This window comes from Pectinophora gossypiella, chromosome 3, assembly GCF_024362695.1.
Source record: "Pectinophora gossypiella chromosome 3, ilPecGoss1.1, whole genome shotgun sequence".
In the NCBI taxonomy this organism is placed as follows: Eukaryota; Metazoa; Arthropoda; class Insecta; order Lepidoptera; family Gelechiidae; genus Pectinophora; species Pectinophora gossypiella.
Window position 1 is genome coordinate 5,317,571 of NC_065406.1, and position 19,057 is coordinate 5,336,627.

The window sequence follows — 19,057 nt, forward strand, 5'->3', positions numbered from 1 at the left end:
TTATATTATACGTTTCATCGATGAATACGGAATTGATTTGAGGTTATGTTGATTGTCCATAGTGATGTACTAAAATTATCGATACTTTTAATTTTTAGATTTCCTGTAGACGATAACAAAGAGAAAGAATGGATAATTCACATTAATAGACGAAATTGGATTCCAAATAAGTACAGCCGTTTTTCTCGAAACATTTTACTGCGGATTCATTTATGTGTGTTCCTAATTCGAAGTGGAGACGTCTTCGAGACGATGCTATTCCTACATTGAACATTATAGATCAGACAGATGAAATGGTAATTACGGCCGAGGACCACACACCCGAAGTCTCGACGGCAAAAGGGACAAAATTGTGGGTCCGCGTTAAATTCCCATATTTCGCCAGTTTTTGGCTAGCGGCCCACTCGGCAGCCGGCCCTGCGGTTCGAGTAGTACGGGGCAGGTGCGTTGCTGTAAACCTGCAAGCGCAGGTCGCGTCCCACAATAAAGCACGCTCCCTCTCCTAGGGTATGAGCGTGAGCCCATCGGGCCTCTTACCGTCTGTGCGGCTTAGACCCGGCGCGGCGGTTCCAATTTGCACGGCACGTCGATCAACACCAGTGCACGGCGGATGACATCATAAATAAATTCGAATATTACAAAATACTTACCGATGAAACGATAACAGTTGGCTATTTTCTTTCCTTCCTGAATGTGAGCTGCAGCTCCAAACTAATATAAACCAGATAATATAATCCAAAAATGGTTAGATACTTACCTATCAGAGACAGAGTCTCCTTTCATCAAGAAGAAGATAATTGCGTCCTACAAAAAGAAATCTTGTAAAAAAATTTATCGACATTAATTGTAAGTAAATTTAATTTTATCGACATATTACTAAAGTGAAACTCAACACTAGGCAATGAAAAACTTGTGACAACCTACGAAATTACGAAACAATTTTTGTATATGCGTCTTTGTCTAACATTACGCCGGTTCCGTAAGATAAAGTAGAGCAGAATTATAGAGTTCTGTTGCTATTTTAGCCTTCCTTCTATGCTTTAGTTATTGTTCTGAGGGAAAACCAAACCAAAAAAAAAAAAAAAAATCAAATTGTCACTGTTGTCTGTCAATCACACTTGAAAACGAGGTAAAAATACGATTTTATTCATATAATTGTTTATTCTTAACTATTAGTAATAGCTGTGGTAGTATTTTCTAAAATAAACTATTTACATAAGCATAATTTTCGAGCACATTTTTTACAAGAATTACCGTTCCGTTACTCTGTCTATCTGAGCTTCAGCCATTGTCCATTTTTTCTGGCCACATCCTCAATTTATTGTGGCACATGTTTCGCTCGGATACCGACAAAAAAATAATAGTTTTGGCGTGAAGTGCGTTTACCTTTACCGGTGTCTTTATTCTCTGTAGCCATCTGGGAGTGTTGTTGACAAGTGGAGATTTTGGAGTCTGCATGTCATTCTGTCTGCGTTCAGCGAATTTGCGTCGCCAGCACCAGCGAGCTCGAGAGCCGAGCGATTGATTTCATAATTGAAGATGACGGAACCGCCAGCTGTCGACCGCCAACTGCGCAACCAGCTGCAGCGGTACCTCCATACCGGCAATGAGCTACCCAAGTATTACCCTGGATGCTGGACAACGCATAAATACTATGAAGTGGACAAATTACAGGCTCTTAATCTGATACTTGCAAATGGTGTGAATAACCTAGAAGTGATCAATATCATTGTGAAGGTGTGTGGTATTTTTTACGTAAATCAATTGAGCGATGCTTATATCCGTATTAGTACTACGACAAAATCAATGATGCATTGCAGCTAATAATATAGATAATTTTAGCTCCTGTTATTTAGTTTACTAACATATTGGTAGTTATTTACAGGACATTTTCCACAACACAATGTCTAAGTACCTATTTTCTCACTTCAGTCAGCCTAATCATCCAAGTAAATCCAACAATTTAGTTTTACATAATTGAAAATTACTTTTATTTCTAGGCATATAAAGATGGTTGGTACACTCGATTTGAGACAATAGCGTTTGCTCTAACAAAATGCCTGAAACTTGGCTCCACCACAGTGAAGGAAGCTGCTTACAAAGCTGCAACAGAGATATGCAACACCCCTGAAGAGTTGATGATCTTCAACAAATTTACCAGGCAATTGAAAACAGGTGAGCATCAAAAGATTACATCTTTTTATAGTAACCTCTCATCTGTTAAGATTTTACATTATGTCTGATCGAGAATTGCGTTCCAGCATTCAAAATTTTAAAGGATAAAAATTATCTTTCTTATTTATTTATTTTATTTTAGTTAATTTTGGAAACAAACAGTTGTTGTATTTTATAAGAGATTTAAATAAGTAGCTTAACAACAAAACAGTTTCCACAGATAATCCATGCAACCCCTATGGAATTATGCAATTTGTAATAAAAAAAGTAAACAGTTATTTTAAAGTTTACCCATATCGTAATTTCGTAATTTCAAATAAATACCATATTTTTAGATTTGTTTTTAGACAGCATTATGATTTTAACAACTTAATGGTTTAGTTTTTATAAGGTAGAAGAGAGGTGGAGCAGATATCCACTTTCTTATAACATGCATTATAAGTATTGCATGCTCTGGGCACATACGAGCCTGAGGCATAGTTAGTTTATAAAAACATTTATTATGTCAATCTTATATGTACAGTTGAAATGCAACAACATTGGACTATTCTGAGTTTATATTTGGACTTATTGTGCTATGTTTTGCATTTGGATTACTAAAGCCAAATTTTCCGGCTTGGAAATATCATCATTACATCTTGATCAGATGATTTATATGGCTTTTCTATGGCAATGTCTTGTATGGCTGAAAATATCAAAATATACATTTATATTACAAGATTTAACTTAAGTGACACATCAAACAATACATTGTTTTTTTATTAAATCAGAAAATCAGAAATCAAATCATTTATTCAACATAATTATCATGGATAAACTTGTTGAAAGTCAATATAACATTTTTGAATTTACGTCATTTCGCAAGGTGTTATGGCTGAGGAGAAGAAATGACAAGAAACTGCAACAGTAACACATCTTTTAAAAACCAATGAGGGTATACATTACAAGTTACTTAATAACTAGAGGAATACATTCAATACCAGACATTTTTATCATTTAGGTAGTCATTAATCTTATAATAAGCTTTTTTACATATGAGCTTTAAATTTAAATTCTGACAAATTTAAAATTTATCTTGTATTTTATTGTAAAAAAGAAATAAACAGTATTAAACCATACTGCAAACTGGTAACTGCAACACATTGTGTTTCTCTAAATAGGTAATGGCCGAGGATGGTGCAAATACGTCAAGGAGTGGTATCTCAGCAAGGAGCCAATGCAGCTGGCAAAGGAAATGACCAGAGTCCGATCCCGTCATGGGCGCTCACACAAGACTCTCCTGAGGAAAGCTCACGTCAAAATTCCCGAAGACGATCATGGTAATTCAATATCAATAAGTTTCATATTAACTTAAAATTTAGCAGTTAGGGTCAAGTAAGAGGTCATAATACTCATGATTAATTTTGATAAAAAAAAATCTCATTCTACTGCTATTAAATAGAAACTGTTCTTGATAACTGTTGTGCACTTTCTCATTTGATGCTCTAAAAAAAGTTTAATAAGTAACTTCATAAGTTTACACAATAAACACCTGCTTATCGTATCAACTTTCCCGCGTCGCGGAACCCATGCAATATATTTACTTATACTTATGTACTTCCAGCACTTGTAATTGATATGTAAACTTTTTTTTTTCATTTTTGTGCCCAAACATGCGATCGGTCAACTGACCATAAGCAGTTTTGATGGTTTGGTTTTATTAACATGCAGGACATGCCCCCTCATTAGAAGGCTGCCTTCATTAAGGTGCTACTGTATGTTATCCCATATGTGTGTCCTTTTGTATTTGTAAACTACTGAATAAGTTATAATAAAAGCGTTTTATAAAGCTTAAATTATTTCTAGCCCGAGATGCAGTAGTGAAGTACGCAATCTATGGTTTCAAACGTGCTAAACAATTGATTGGGGACATTGAAGCGACGAAGGAAATGTTCGACTATATTCAGAAGGTGGAGGATATGCGTCACTGCGAGAACCCTACTGATGCTGCAGGGCTGGCTTCCCAGCATCAGTTCACACTCGACCATGTGCCTGGACACCTGCTCACTTCGCAAGATGTAAGTATGGTGATTTCTGATTTACTTAAATATCTACACTAGGTTTCTTTGTATTGTAAATTCAAATGATTGGCTTGATGCCTTGAGACGCTGCAGTCAAATGCATCCCTATTTTTCATGATAAGTTTTAGTTATTATTCAGACCTTTTTTTTTCAGTATTAATTATTTTTATGAATCCTTTTCATATAAATCAATATTATACATAACAATGAGTACGACATTTGACCATGTTTATTGATGACGTCACCATTTTGTATTTTCATACGAAAGTCTTTAAAACCGTTTTGATATTGCAAACAAGATATCGTCATCTGAGTAGGTTGTTATCTAGCTTACCTACTGACATAATACATTATCAGTACTAAATCCCTAACAGACAAAGCAGGGCTAGGCTATATATCACCAGGTAACATCACAGTGATTGATTGATTTCAAAAGTCTTTATTATCATTAAAGAAATTACAATATTACGGACACAGTCTAATAATTCTTACAAGAATTAATATAATACAAACATTTCGTCAGCCATGAAGCCATACGGAAATTTATAACACATATTAAAAACTAATTTAAAAGTTAACTATGTTGGCAACACATAGTAATATAATATATTTAATATTGGTTGACTACCACTTGATACTTTAATTAAAATGATGATCCATGTCTAAAACAGCTTGATCAAATAGTTTGATGTGAAATCTAATAAAATTACTGGAGCATATCATTTGTAACGCTGTGTAAAAATACCTGAAATATAGTGAGAGTAGAGCATAATGGCTCCACGTATACACTAAGTAATCCAATCACGCTCGGTTTCCGTAATAGTATCGACAGATACAATCGTCAAAGACTTATAAAACAGTCGCGCGACAAATAACGATGTTTTCGGCCAATCATCATCATCATCAGCCCATTAACGCCCCACTGCTGGGGCACGGGCCTTCCCTATGGATGGATAGGGAGATCGGGCCTTAAACCATCACGCGGGCCCAGTGCGGATTGATGGTTATTAACGACTGCTAATGCAGCCGGGACCAACGGCTTAACGTGCCTTCCGAAGCACGGAGGAGCTCGAGATGAAAACTTTTTTTTTGTGGTCACCCATCCTATGACCGGCCTTTGCGAAAGTTGCTTAACTTCAACAATCGCAGACCGAGCGCGTTTACCGCTGAGCCACCGTGCTCCAATCGGCCAATAGACGCAACTTATGCCGGTTGCCGACTGCAGGCTAAGTTAGGCAACTCTCATAGTTCTGTACCGTCGGTGAAAAGTAATACAACTCGAGTTGTATCACTTTTGAGTTATTAGCACACACTTCATGTTCAAAAAATTCTCTTTCTTTCTGTCTAATTCTCGTAACTGTAGCTATTATAAATACGGAGATAATTTTTGTGTTTAGTGATATAAGTACTGTTTGTGAAGGATTCATGCTGTTATAACACGTGTAACATAATTCATCTTAACTTGCATTAAAGTGAAATGAAGATTTTCACTAAATATTTTGGTGTAAGTAAATGCAACTCAACATATATTAAAATACACGCAATCCTTGAATTCTCACAGTCCGTGTTTAATGATATAATTTTAGTTGTAACATCAAACACCAAATTTATTTTTTCGTGAAAAGTAATATAAATTAATATATATCAAAATATTTCAGAAAATACGATCTTAGATATCAATAACGTGTCGTGTATAATGATACATACAAGTTCGATGCCATGCGCCACCAGTGTGTATCCTAGGGTGACCTCCGCATAAACCTGTCTATGGGAAGACATTTTGTCTAGAGCCACAGCAAACCATATCTGATCCGCATTGCGAATGGGTATAGGTTAAGTTAGTACTTCAGACCAAACCGTGTTTTTTCTCTTTCTGCTATAACCACCTTGTAGTACTTAATTACAGTACCTCAATAAGTTGTGGGTCCTGATCATGGCGTCGTTATCACCATGGCAGGGTTAGTCAAGAGGTATTTGAGATTTGTCATAACTGTCGTTAGTCTCCTTCCCTTAGCTCGAAGCATAGCTGTTTTACATAGTTTTCTTGATTACATGCAGGTTAAGCGGTGGCAGATTGAACGCTGCCTTCATTGCTAAGGAGGTTGTAGACGTGAAAATAATGGCTCCAAATATTATCGAGCTCCAATTAATATACAAGCCATTCAATACACGCTGGTTAGATCTTTTATGCAAGCGCCGGTAGTGGTATTTTTAAACCTACACAGCCGTAGATGACAGCTCGGCATCGGCAGCATCGGGATCTGCCACATCTTCTCAAGAGAAGATTACCAGTTTCTCAAACACGTTGAATGGTGTAAATTTGTCGAGCTTTTTCATTTTTATAAAGGGAATAACTGCTCTGAACTCTTGAGCACCACCAGTAATATTTGTTTTCTGTATTTTTTTTTATTACATAAGAGAGAATTACGCACAGGACTGTGAAAAATGGAAAGAGGAAGGGGAGGCCTTTGCCCAGCAGTGGGATCTTGTAGGATAGATTAGATTAGAATAAATAATTGGCAACACCACGGGCACAACCCCTTAAGTAAACCAGGTCACAAAGTTTGTAAAGATCCCAGGAGGTATTTGAGCTTCTGAAAGGAGTTAGTTGGCTTACATAGTCAATAAAAGCACGCATAATGGACCACTTGTGTTTATGCGGAAAACTGAGCCCATTAAAATAACATTACATATGGGACATTCGAGTATTCATTGAGTCAAGTCAGGGGCCTATGGCGGCTCAGTTATAACCCTGACACCAGGGTTGATGGGGTTGGTAATTCACCTCACAATCCACACGATAGAAGAAGAAGAAGATGGGACATTTGCCCATACATGTTGTGCCGACCCCACCTAGAGTGAGATAAGGGCAGGAGGATGATTATGATATAGTGGGAAGTTTGCCCACTTCACAATAGTGGTCCATACGCGAGGATACGCGGAAAGTCCCCCACGTGTGCTTACGTGTAGAGTTTTGCGGAAACGAGCTCATTTAGCTTAACCATAACAAACCATGGTCCATGGTGGTCATGGTCATGGTCTGAGAGGTTTGGAGGTGAACCAATGATCTTCATTTTCACTACCTATTCTCATCGTCAACATTGATTCGACTCCGTTTATCGTTCTGTCAATGTTGCGGGCTACCATTAGACCGGGAATTTTGATAATTCGAAATATCGAATTTTACTTTACTTTAGGGGATTTTGATTGTGGAATGAGTTGTGATCTTTTAAATAGTTTCAGCAAGAAAGAAGTAACACTTACCGGTTTGTGTGATTTTGGTTTAAAAGTACGTAGGTACATCACCTTTATCTCCAGGCCATACTGCCAGGCTAGCCCGAAACATTCCTAATGACCAGTCTTAATATGATTCCTCTTACCTTCATTTGTTAGGGATGGAAATATTATCATAATTGAATTTGTAAGATTTTGACTGCAAAAATGAACCAAAAGTGGTTTTGATTAGGGGCATAGTGTAGTGGACAAAATGTGTTTGTAGTGGGCAGCAGTGGTGGTTTTGACCGGTTATTTATGAGTTTTGAGAGTAAAATCATAACAAAAATATCTTATTATCGCCACCTTACACTATATATACGTATACCATCTTTATATGTATTTATTATTAGAAATTCGTAAAAACATGTATCATTTTACACAATAAAACCGAAAAAATAAGTCATGTTAAACCACTTGACACAAATTCGTTACAGTTTATCGTTTGTGTCAATTGATATAAGTTACGTTTCTTTACTTTTTAAAGAAAATAAATAGAATTTTGCCTTTCTACAACATTATGAAATAAACTTTCTTCCAAGACATTTTGTTTTTTGTAAAATAAGACTGTAAAATTAATAATTGAAATATGATATATCAACGATGACTTTTTTATAGTTATGTGTGTAAAAAGGTATAAGTAGACTTGTATCAATTTACACAATATAAAAGTTGGTGTCAACTGATACATGTAATTTATTTTGATCCTCTACCATTTCTGTTTAGGTTCTAAATATAACTAAATATTAGAAAAGAAACCTTCCATCATCACCTATCGACACATCTAACTTCTGTTCCATTATTCCTTATAAGTCGCGAGCTAGAATATTTTTAACTTTAAACTCGATTTTCTCAAAACTTGAATTTTGGACTTGTATTACTTTTCACCGACGGTACAGAGTTGTCGTTCACGTTTCAGTTGACGATTCATTGTCGTTCCATACTTGTATGACACTCATACAAAAAGCTCGTTCTTAGAGTAAGTGCAAAACGTGCGTAAGTGCAAAACGTGTGTAAATGCAAAACAGTCCGCGCGGGCTCACCCTTACTCCTTAGCAGCTTACGGCCATTAAAGACTAAAGTAAGACCCACAGGAGGTGAGGTCGGGTCGACACGAATTGATGCGGGGCCAAGAGTCGAGAGACAGCAATCTACGCGAAAACTGAAATACTGCGTCAGTAATGCGAGCTAAGCTAAACGAACTTAGCTAGCGGTCTCTCTCTCTCTCTCTCTCTCTTTATTTAAGAGCTGCGCTCTTGTCGGTGGAGTAATCGCCTCCATTTTCATTACTCCATAGAATGGGCGTGTAGAACGGTGGCTGCCCGAATCGCATTCCGTTCCGCAGTACGCCGACCAATTTCTCAATCGGTGATGTTCTAGCTAGAGCCTTACCAGAATCCATTTCCTGGACCTCCAACCAGCACTGATACCGCTGCTGCCCGGCATCAAGGGTGCGATTTTGAAGTAGGGGCGCCTACTCGCTACGTCACAAACTACGTTACGTTACGCGTAAGCTGTCTACAACCGACAAAATGCTGTCTACAAAATGATAAATATCGTATGTCGATTAGTCGAAGGCCGCGTCGCATGATTCTCATGCGATAGCCCTTACTTTCTAATATCTGTGCCCCTACCATAACGTAGCCGTTGTCATAGTTGTTAAAAAAAAATAGCCTTCATTCACCGACATTATTACATAGTTTTACTTAATTATTTATATGTTTATTTATATGTCGGGCTGTCCTAGCACATAGGCCTCCTCCTTATTGCGCCACACCTGTCTGTCGCCTGTTGACCTTCTCCAACCTTGTGGTAGATCGTCTTCCCACCTTTTGTTTGGTCTGCCTTTTCGCCTTTTACCATCTCTGGGGTACCATACTGCGATGTCTTTAGTCCACTTTTTTATTCTAGACCTTATCATGTGTCCTGTCCAAAGCCATTTGAGTCTTCTTATTGTTTTCGTCACATAGATGTTGATTGAGCAAAATTTTATTACTTTTTTCCGCTGGTAACCCCATTCGTGTCGAGTTAAGTTTTTGGAATTTTCTATAATTATTTTCCTAAACCTCGGTAAAGTTCTCGACAAGTCACGGCGTAAGCGTGAACAAGGGATATAGGGATTCATTTTTATGAGGTGTAGAGACTTACTTGAATAATCTTCTTCTTTGCGAGTCGATGGCGATCGAAACTAAATCAGGGGTGCATGAAAGGAGCCTCCCCGAGCGGCGCATTGAAGTTTTCTCGCGCCCGGCGCACCCTTGTAACAGTCTGCGGACGGTTTAGTCGGTAACGCAGACTGGCCTATCCTTTCACCACGATGGCGATCCAATGTGATCGGTCCTCATCAGGACTTGAATAATGAAATGTGAGTAATGAATCATTACATTTCAGGTGTGGAACGCAGTCCTTCCCCAGATGTCTCTGGAAGATCTGCTATACAATGTGCAGCGCATCCATAACATGGGTTTCTTGACCACTGACTCTACCACCACGGCCATCTTGATCTCCCTGCTTAACAATCAGGACGTGGTTAAGAAGTCAAAGGTTACGCCGCTCGCTGTGTACATCACTCTCGCCAACTATAAGAAGAAATCGAGGTGAATACTTAATATTAGCTAAATACAGGGTGTTTGTGACATCGTAACGAAAACTTTGAGGGATGATTCAGGCCATGACTCTGAGTTGATGTCAAATTTTCTCAAAGTACGGAACGGGAAAAAAAATCAAAAAACTAAAATTTTTATGAATTTTCCGACAGGAAAATCGAGTTGGTATCAAATGTCTGAATCATTCCCCGTCATCACTAAGTTATTGCTTTTCCACAGACCTTTGAAGAGCGAAAAAGCTAAAGTGGCGTTAGAAAAGGAGCAGCGTCGCCGCTCTCGTCAGATCTTCGACGCTAAGACTGGCGTGTGGCAGTGGACTGTCACAAGGAGACATCCTAAGGAAGTGAAGCATTGGGGTAGGTTTACAATGACAAATGCAATTAACACATCAATTACGCCAAAGGTGGTACATGGCAGATGAGATTTTTGTATGGAGTGTCCGGGGTATGCCCTAAGCGAACAGTTTTATGCTAAGCAGGGAGTTGAAAACGCCACATCAAAGTCATTCTAAAAAAGGAATATTGAAATTTGACATTTATTTACATTGCGCACTTACTTTTATATGCGTTTTTTACGTTTGTTTCTCTAGACATTACTGCTTGGCCCTACCAGTCGATTCATGGGAGATTTTACTTTCCTGTGACACTACTATTCTCATTGGCTAATTACACTCATACATAATTATTTACCCGTGAACTGACTAATTACCGTTGACATTACTAGTTCTATGATGTTTTTATGTGGTTCATCTTGCGATGGATGTACCTCTGACAATTCCAATTGGGATATAGTCGTAAGTTTGTCATGAACTTATTCAAGCATATTATATGTCTGCTCCAACCCTTACGTAATCCTAAGTACCAAAATGATACTGCAATTTCTTTATGTATGTAAATTTATCTAAATGTAACTTTTCCCAGGTATCGATCAACCCCCGAACGAGGCAGTCATCGCAGCTCTGGGCAAACTCGTCGACCAAACATGGCTGCTCACGCCGCCCACTAAAGCTCGATACATGATTACTCTGGACATGAGACACCACATGTTTAAAGGTAATTTTATTATTATTACGTCCATCGTCAATGTCTATGGCTGGAAGCGAACTACAACAGCTTCGGCTCCTTATCTTCCGGCATAGAATAAGGTATAATACTACGTATAGAACGGTAATCCTCCGCCCCGCACCAATTTGTATCGGACGCCAGCGTCACCCCCTCCGGGTCTTTCTGTAATCTTATATGGCCGTAAGCTATAAGGAGCAACGGGGAGCGCACAGCGAACTGTCTGTCGCGCTCGCAGTATGGCTCTAGGCGGCACGCGGTGAGAATTATTTTATTATTAGAGTGTCCGGGGTTTTCTTCCGGGTCATGTCGTAAAAACCTACGGAAGGTTATTTCCTTTCTATAGGTAGATCACCCGTCACCATACGGTCTACGGAAGGTTATTTCCTTTCTATAGATAGATCACCCGTCACCATACGGTCTACGGAAGGTTATTTCTTTTCTATAGATAGATCACCCGTCACCATACGGTCGACGGAAGGTTATTTCCTTTCTATAGACAGATCACCCGTCACCATACGGCCTACGGAAGGTTATTTCCTTTCTATAGATAGATCACCCGTCACCATACGGCCTATGGAAGGTTATTTCCTTTCTATAGGTAGATCACCCGTCACCTTACGGCCTCCGTAGTTACCGATGGGCTTACAATCCGAAACTCCTGAGTTTGATTCCCAGTTGGGACACATGTAACAAAAAGTCATTTTGTGAGACTCTTATACTTATTTTTGAAGGAACTTTTTAAGTTTAACTTTAAACTTTAACTTTTAACTTTAAAAGGACTTTGTACTTATGCACGTAAAGTTGTACCACGATACACAAGTCAAAATAAAAAACTAAATCAAAACATGAAGGTTTACATGAGAAAGAGGAAAAATGGAAGTTGACTGTTGTTTCTTCAAACTTAATTTGTAATATAATTCTAGATGACAAATCCAAGACATAACATAATATATCTTCTCATAAAGAATCTTCTTTATTAATTCTTAATAAAATAAAGAAAATATTAATAAAGAACATGGTATAAAAATATTATGTACAAATACAAAACTCTTAATAGTGTGACATTATATGACAAAAGTACCTTTTACCAAAACAGGTCGTCATTTCTGCAAGAGTTTCGTAGTTCCGAAGAAGGGTCGCAAAATATCGCTGCCCAAGACGGTCGGCCCGGGCGGAGACGCTGAGGCTGAGAAGAAAAGCAAGAAACGTCTGTTCGCTGAATGCTTCTACAACAAGCACGTGACACCTGGACATGCGGGTACGTGGACGCTTTTATAAAATGACATAAAATATTCCAGTCGTAAGGTTTTTTATTCTGCAATAATATTGATTACCCGCTTTGATTCCAATGTTCACTAAATTCTTTCAATAAAATTGACAAACCAGACTGATCAATATTTTCGTCCGAGCAACATGTCTAACGAAGTTTTGGCGGCAGCCTATATCTAAACAGTTTTACTTGCTCGCGATTCAATTCTAGACTACTTCGCTTGTTCTAAATTTAAACTCTGCACTTGTGAAAAAGAAGTATGTTTTAAAAACAAATATGTGTATGTGTTGTATTTTTGTTTCGAAAGGTGTACTTTCACAAACAAATCTATAAAGGTAACACCGCTCCCACCCAACACCATCCTAAACTAAAACGACTATTGGCGGTCTAGTACCGAGCAGTCTGATAGCGGGAAGCTTTCTGACACGGAGCCGTGTGCTAATTTATATTGTCAATATAAACAATATCGCAAGACCATATTTGAATGATATTTGGCTATTAGCCGTAAAACAGCTGTATCGAGCCGCAATGGAGCAGCGTGGTGGAGTATGCTTCATACCTCCTCCGGTTAGGTTAGGAAGTGAGACGTATATAGGCTGTTTATGTTATGTTATTTGAATGATGCTTTATAAGTCGGGTGGTAGCAGAGTCCTGTAAGTGGGCTATGTATGACCTTTAAGCTGGCAGGCTCCCCCCGTGGGGCTTGATATCAAGCTTACCCTTATGGGAAGTAGGCGTCTCTATGTATGTATCTATATAATATAATGTGTCTTTGTACAATAAATAATTTTGTACTGTATCTTACGTTAATATCATCTTGCAGCTATAATCCTGGCGCTGCAAATCCTGAAGCGCGAGCAGAATGTGAAGCTGGCCGTGTTCACTGACGAAGGTGTACAGCTAGTCGCGATCGAACGCAACTTCAGCAGCATTGAAGAAGCTGAGTTCCTATTCAGGGTATGTAAGCCATATTATATACGTTATTATATTTCGAATACACGCTAGAATTCCTTATAATTCAAGTGTCTTGTCTATTACAAAAACTACGTTTTTAATGATTAAATTGCAATTTATAAGTCAGTTGTGCTATTGTTGTCCTTTATAAAATAACAAAGAGGGGGTATGGAGCCCAAATATATATAAGTAAAATAAATAACTTATAGATATTATGAAAGACCTCTATTCCTTTGTCCTATGCTGGGAAGACTGTTGCTGCCTCTGTCAACCAAACAACTTGATCAAACAGGAGACAATTTACAAGTATTCAACATGCTCAAAGTGAAAAAAAAAGTATATAATTGTTTCAATAGCTTCGGCAACATTCTACGTAAGATTGCGACAACATAATAGTGCTTCTAAACTCATCTTCCTTTTTTAAAAGTTGGAATATCATCGGGCGATAATATCAAGTGGAATTTTCCAGTATACAGGTATTTGTATACGCATTTGTTTGCAGAAAGCTAACCTCGGCCGCGTACAATTGGACGCACCAATCGAATGGGCAGCGAAGAACAAGGAGAAGGTGGATGTGTTCATCAATATGGTGGACCGCACCACCCGATACATGGAGCTCGATATCAAGGCCCGCGGGGGAAGAGGGCCGGGGGGACGGTATGGCCCGCCTCCCGCCGCAGGCAAGGATATGCCCGACCATTGCCCCGTCCGGGCTCTCGAGCGCTATCGGAAGACTACCAAAGTTAAGGATGCCAAGTAAGTTATTCCTGCCTATTTGGGCGGACACAAACTTCACCCGATTTTCCTTTGACAGCTCGCAACTAGTGCCATCCTTCACTTACAATAAGGGCAAGAAAAAGATAGAGTTAGTTTTAGCCCTGTCAAATTAAGTTAGTTATGGTTTCGAACAACTCCAGTTTAGGTCTAGGCTCTCGAGCACTATATGAAGACCTGTTAACATGATGCTAAGTTAACTAATGTATCTAGTAGTCTAGATTATATTATTATCTTATTAAATTAAATCTTAATTATAGTTTAAGGTTTGGGTTGTTTAGGAGGCGGAAGGCAAGAGGGCAACCACTGCCCTATTTTTCCCTAAAAAGTAGCATGGAGATTGCTACACCGACAAGAGCGTGGCTCTTAAATTAGTGATGATGATAGTTTAATTAATTTAATGATCCCAACGCTTTTGCATTTAGCCTCCCCTTCCTATTCGCGGGTTTGTGCTTACTCCGGCCGGTGCGTCTGTTACATCCACAAACACGTGAATAATGCTGTTCCTCATTATCAACCCTATAATCCGTATTTTTAACGATATATTCCAATTGAAATCTGATAAAATTGTAGTTTATCAACTGCATTAAAAGAACTATCTAGTAATGTTCCTGTGACATGAAAAAAAAAAACAAAATGTTTTTACACTAACATGTATGCCTATCTATTGTTAGTTATTTATTTAACAATTTATTGTACACAGGACAAGACAAAATCTCAATGTGACAAGAAGAGGCACAACTTATTAAACTATAATTATTATTATTTTTTAGAAGTAGAAATAAATAATGACGTCATAATTCTACAAATAAAAGTATTTATTTGCAGGTTGGTAGTGATGTCGCTGGCGTCACACCGCGTGGCGACCACAGACGGGACGCACGAAGGCGTGCTCGACATCGTCGGCGTCGACGAACACGTGCCCAAACTCCTCGACGCGTTTGTCCTCGGACAGTTCAAGTAAAAACACGTCACCAACAATTCAATCTCTTCATGAATTTCTTAACAAAATACACAATAGTACATAATGTCCACAGATAATAGAACATACTGCACATGTTGTGGCGTATAAAATTATCAAAGTAAAACATAACATAAAACATAAACAGCTTATGTACGTCCCATTCGTTTAGGCGCAGAATTTCCAATTCGCAAAATGTCCAGTTCGCAAAACGTCCAATTCGCAGAATGTCCAGTTCGCAAATGGTCCAATTCGCAAAATGTCCAGTTCGCAAATTGTCCAATTCGCAGAATGTCCAGTTCGCAAATGGTCCAATTCGCAAAATGTCCAGTTCGCAAATTGTCCAATTCGCAGAATGTCCAATATTCATCGTAACGTGATTGTTGGGCACAGGCCTCCCTCCCCTCAACCAACCGTAGGGGGGGATCATACTCCACCACGCTGTTCCACTGCGGGTCGATGGAGGTGTATCATCATCATCATCCTACAGAAGGACAGTATCAAAGTGGTTTCGACATTGTCCCCATCGAGAATCGACCCTGGACCTCCAAATCGTGAGCCCAACGCTACCACTAAAGTAAAACAGTTCCTTTATTTTTATAAAAGGCGGGCTAGTTACCTCGCTTGCACTTATTAGACTACACAATAGTGTAGCGTTATAAATAGCACAACCCAGTAAATAACTATCGTACTTTTTTACTTTTTACTCGTCATATTAACGCCACTTGTAGCCGCAATGTAATTTTTCATCTGTGGATTTTGTGTCCTATTACAATTACTTTATACAATGTTGCCATTGTATAATGTTATATTGTTACTAAGATGCCCGAAGTTTTGCTGTTATGCATCTTTACAGTAAGTATTTTATTCTTTTTATATTGTTTTCTGGACGTTTTTGGTTTAGTTATACTGTCGTTTGATCTGTTACAGACCATTGCGCTGATTAAATAGCTTTTATCTGTAAAGTTACATAAATAAAATATACCGAGCCCTTAAAATGAACTTTCACTTCTTCAAATATTATCTCGACTAATTACTTAATTGTTAAGTTTTATAATAGCAAAAACTTCTGCAACCTTTTGACCTGTTACCTCAGTATTTCCATGAATCATTTCTCAAGCCAAAATGTGTTCGGAAAATAGATTTGAAAAAATATAGTATCGCGAAGTCACCGTAGACAAAATTAGATGGTCTGTCTGTGTGTCGTTTTTTTTAATGTTTTGTACGAAATTTTAACGTAGTACGCGGCAATATACAACTTTCAAAAATAAAATTCGTTTTATTGCGAATTTATTGTGTTGCAAGTACCTTTGTAGTGTAACTACTTTGTGATTTTAAATCATAATTGGATTACCAATTACTTTATGAAAGTACGTAGGACACCGTCAGTTATTTTCGATTCATATTTGTCGCGTATTACGCAGATATTAGATCTCTCTAGCACACGTAAATGTAACTAACATACTAACGCAACCCAAGTGTTTTTGTTCTTTCGAAGATTTGGAATATTAATTTTAAGTCATTGTACTGAAGATTTGCTATATTTGATTGTTATCGAACCAATTTTACCATTGCTGATCAAATTACAGGAAATTCTTCCTTCATGAACAATTGTGGGCTTTTCAACCGGGCCTAGTTTAGGATAATTGTCCTTTTACCTTTTTTTTCCGGTAATATGAACTGAATAAAATCTGTTACAGAACTGGCCGGTAATGGATGTGAAAGATTAAAGTTTTCCAAATGTTTTTTTTTTTTCGTGTTAAGTTCGATTTAATTTTAAGTTGTATCGATCGTATTATTTTGATGTGTAAGCTTAGCTTTTCGACAGTTTTCTACGTATAATTGTGCGAGGTAGCATCAGGCACATGGCCCAGTTACAAATTTAATACAACTTATAAGGTTCGTATAGGGTTTATTACTTAAACTTCTTGTGACAGTAGTTTTTGTTTAATAGTATTTATGACTCCCTTTACGCGTATTTGGATTCGTTCCAAATTATCATAAAGGCCACGTGTCTGATACGCCATGTCTTAATAAACTAACAGGTATTCTTTCTTCTCATATTGAGTTCTTATGATATTAAATCAACTTCACTATGTATCATAATTTTATAGATTGCGTGAGCTGATACCTTTATTCGTAAGTAAAAAGTGTGTATCTCTAGATTAAGCTTAGGTAGTATAGCTTGAACCACTAGTTACAAAACAGGGTCGTTTTGGTTCATTCAAAAACTTGGCACCTGGCGCTAACGTACTCACAGCTATGTGTCCCTTCATACGATCGCTACCAGGGGTGGCAATGGGATATTTCTTTTATGTACAACCTATAAAAGAATGTATTTCATGAACCAAGCATCTCGCCTCCAAGCGTTTGAAGGCCAGTACTTACACATTAGTTACTGAGGAAAATATTTTAATAATAAAATCTAGACCATGCATGACGGCTAGAAAATGTACATTGAGTGGTTGTGCTTAAATTGTAATTACACTATTGCCAAAGTAATCAATGCATTTGTAATTTAATTCCACGAGTACTGGCTGGCAAACCTTATAAATGTTTAGCAGATAATAATATGTAATGATAGCATATCTTTCGTGTTATATACTAATCGGAAACAGATACATGTCCATGTCAAAATTAGCATTTACTATGCGTAAAAAGTCGAGGCTAAAAGTGTATGAGTGTTGTGTGTATTACACTTCAAAATTGACAGATATTTATTTTTTTACGTATTTAAAACATCGTCTTGTATTTACTACTTGCATTCATCGTATGGGCATGTATCAGTTTTCATTCTTGGTAGATTAGGCGATCCGTTTCTTAAATGTTGGTTACTTTTGTACTGATATGAACGGAATTTTTCAGAATCTGTGATCACGTGGTACTCTCTCGGGTTAAGTATTTTTTATATCTGAAGTGTTGAGAATTTTCAAAACATTTACTGAAAATAATAGCTCGAAATTGCTAGGTACGCTTTTTATAATTATATAATACGTTGTTTTGTTAAAGAATGTTCTTAGATAAATAGTTCATTTTAGTATTATGCTGGTTAACGCAAGAATTATTTATTTTATGCTTTTATTGCGACTGGTTATTGTTTTAGTACCATTGTAAGTGACTCTGCATGAGTGGAAATGGTATACCTATTACATAATGGACCACTACCGGTTACTACGTCATCAAAGCTCCCTTTACTTTGTGGCTAGTCACTATCTCGAGAATAGCATTCTGTGATTAGTAGATGCCTTGGCAACTTCAGGAAATTAGTGATATAATTCTTATTGGGAATGGTTTTCTTTTTGATGCATAAATGTTAAAACGTTAACAGACGTGTTTAAGTATAGAAAATAGGAGTAATTACGCGATAAAGTTACGAAAACACATTCTGTTGTTATCAGTGAAGATTTCTTTTATTTTTCGTTTTATTTTTTTTTAAGTTTCCCTGCGGCTTGCTAGTGCATTTTTCAAAAAAGTTAAATCGATCCGTCCCATTACAATCATCTGTTGTATCATTCACATATGAGTTAGCAGTTAAGTTTATCATAGTCATAATAATTTTGTTTAACCCATTCACAGCAGCATATCAATAGCACCACATAAAATAAAAAATGTAATAACATTTAAAAAAATGTACTTGCATGGTTATTTTCACATTAAATAAACTCTCTGTATATTGTGTTTTATTTATTATGGCTTTAATCTTCGCTTGTTCATAATATTACTTATAAATCTTAAAATTCTGTGACCTGTGATACTGTATTTAAGTAACTGGATTTGCTGGTTTAGTACCACTACATGGTGGGACCTACACGCTATAGATTACTTAGTCCTGCTAGGTAGTTGGACAGGTTAAATACAGGCTGGAGAAATTCGAGCGTTATGGCGCATGAAGAAATATTTTTAGGAATAGAACAGTCAGT

The 19,057-nt window shown here is 37.5% G+C and overlaps 1 protein-coding gene across 1 annotated transcript; it reads left to right on the forward strand.

Annotated features, from left to right (window-relative positions):
* The first annotated feature begins 1,084 nt into the window (after positions 1-1,084).
* Positions 1,085-18,808, forward strand: LOC126380229 (RNA-binding protein RO60-like). Its single transcript, XM_050029496.1, has 12 exons — positions 1,085-1,129; positions 1,414-1,737; positions 2,001-2,175; positions 3,336-3,494; positions 4,021-4,232; positions 9,900-10,105; positions 10,334-10,470; positions 11,035-11,166; positions 12,275-12,436; positions 13,272-13,405; positions 13,905-14,158; positions 15,005-18,808. Exons 2-12 carry the CDS (start codon positions 1,540-1,542, stop codon positions 15,138-15,140), a joined length of 1,905 nt encoding a protein of 634 aa, XP_049885453.1. The 5' UTR covers positions 1,085-1,129; positions 1,414-1,539; the 3' UTR covers positions 15,141-18,808.
* The last annotated feature ends 249 nt before the right edge of the window (positions 18,809-19,057 follow it).

What these genes read in the sequence shown, in the direction of transcription:
- LOC126380229 (XM_050029496.1), top strand. Translation starts at nt 1,540, where the DNA reads ATGACGGAACCGCCAGCTGTCGACCGCCAACTGCGCAACCAGCTGCAG. An exon ending in AATTCCCGAAGACGATCATG is followed by an intron (nt 3,495 to 4,020) that starts GTAATTCAATAT and finishes AATTATTTCTAG; the next exon opens with CCCGAGATGCAGTAGTGAAG. An exon ending in TAAGGAAGTGAAGCATTGGG is followed by an intron (nt 10,471 to 11,034) that starts GTAGGTTTACAA and finishes AACTTTTCCCAG; the next exon opens with GTATCGATCAACCCCCGAAC.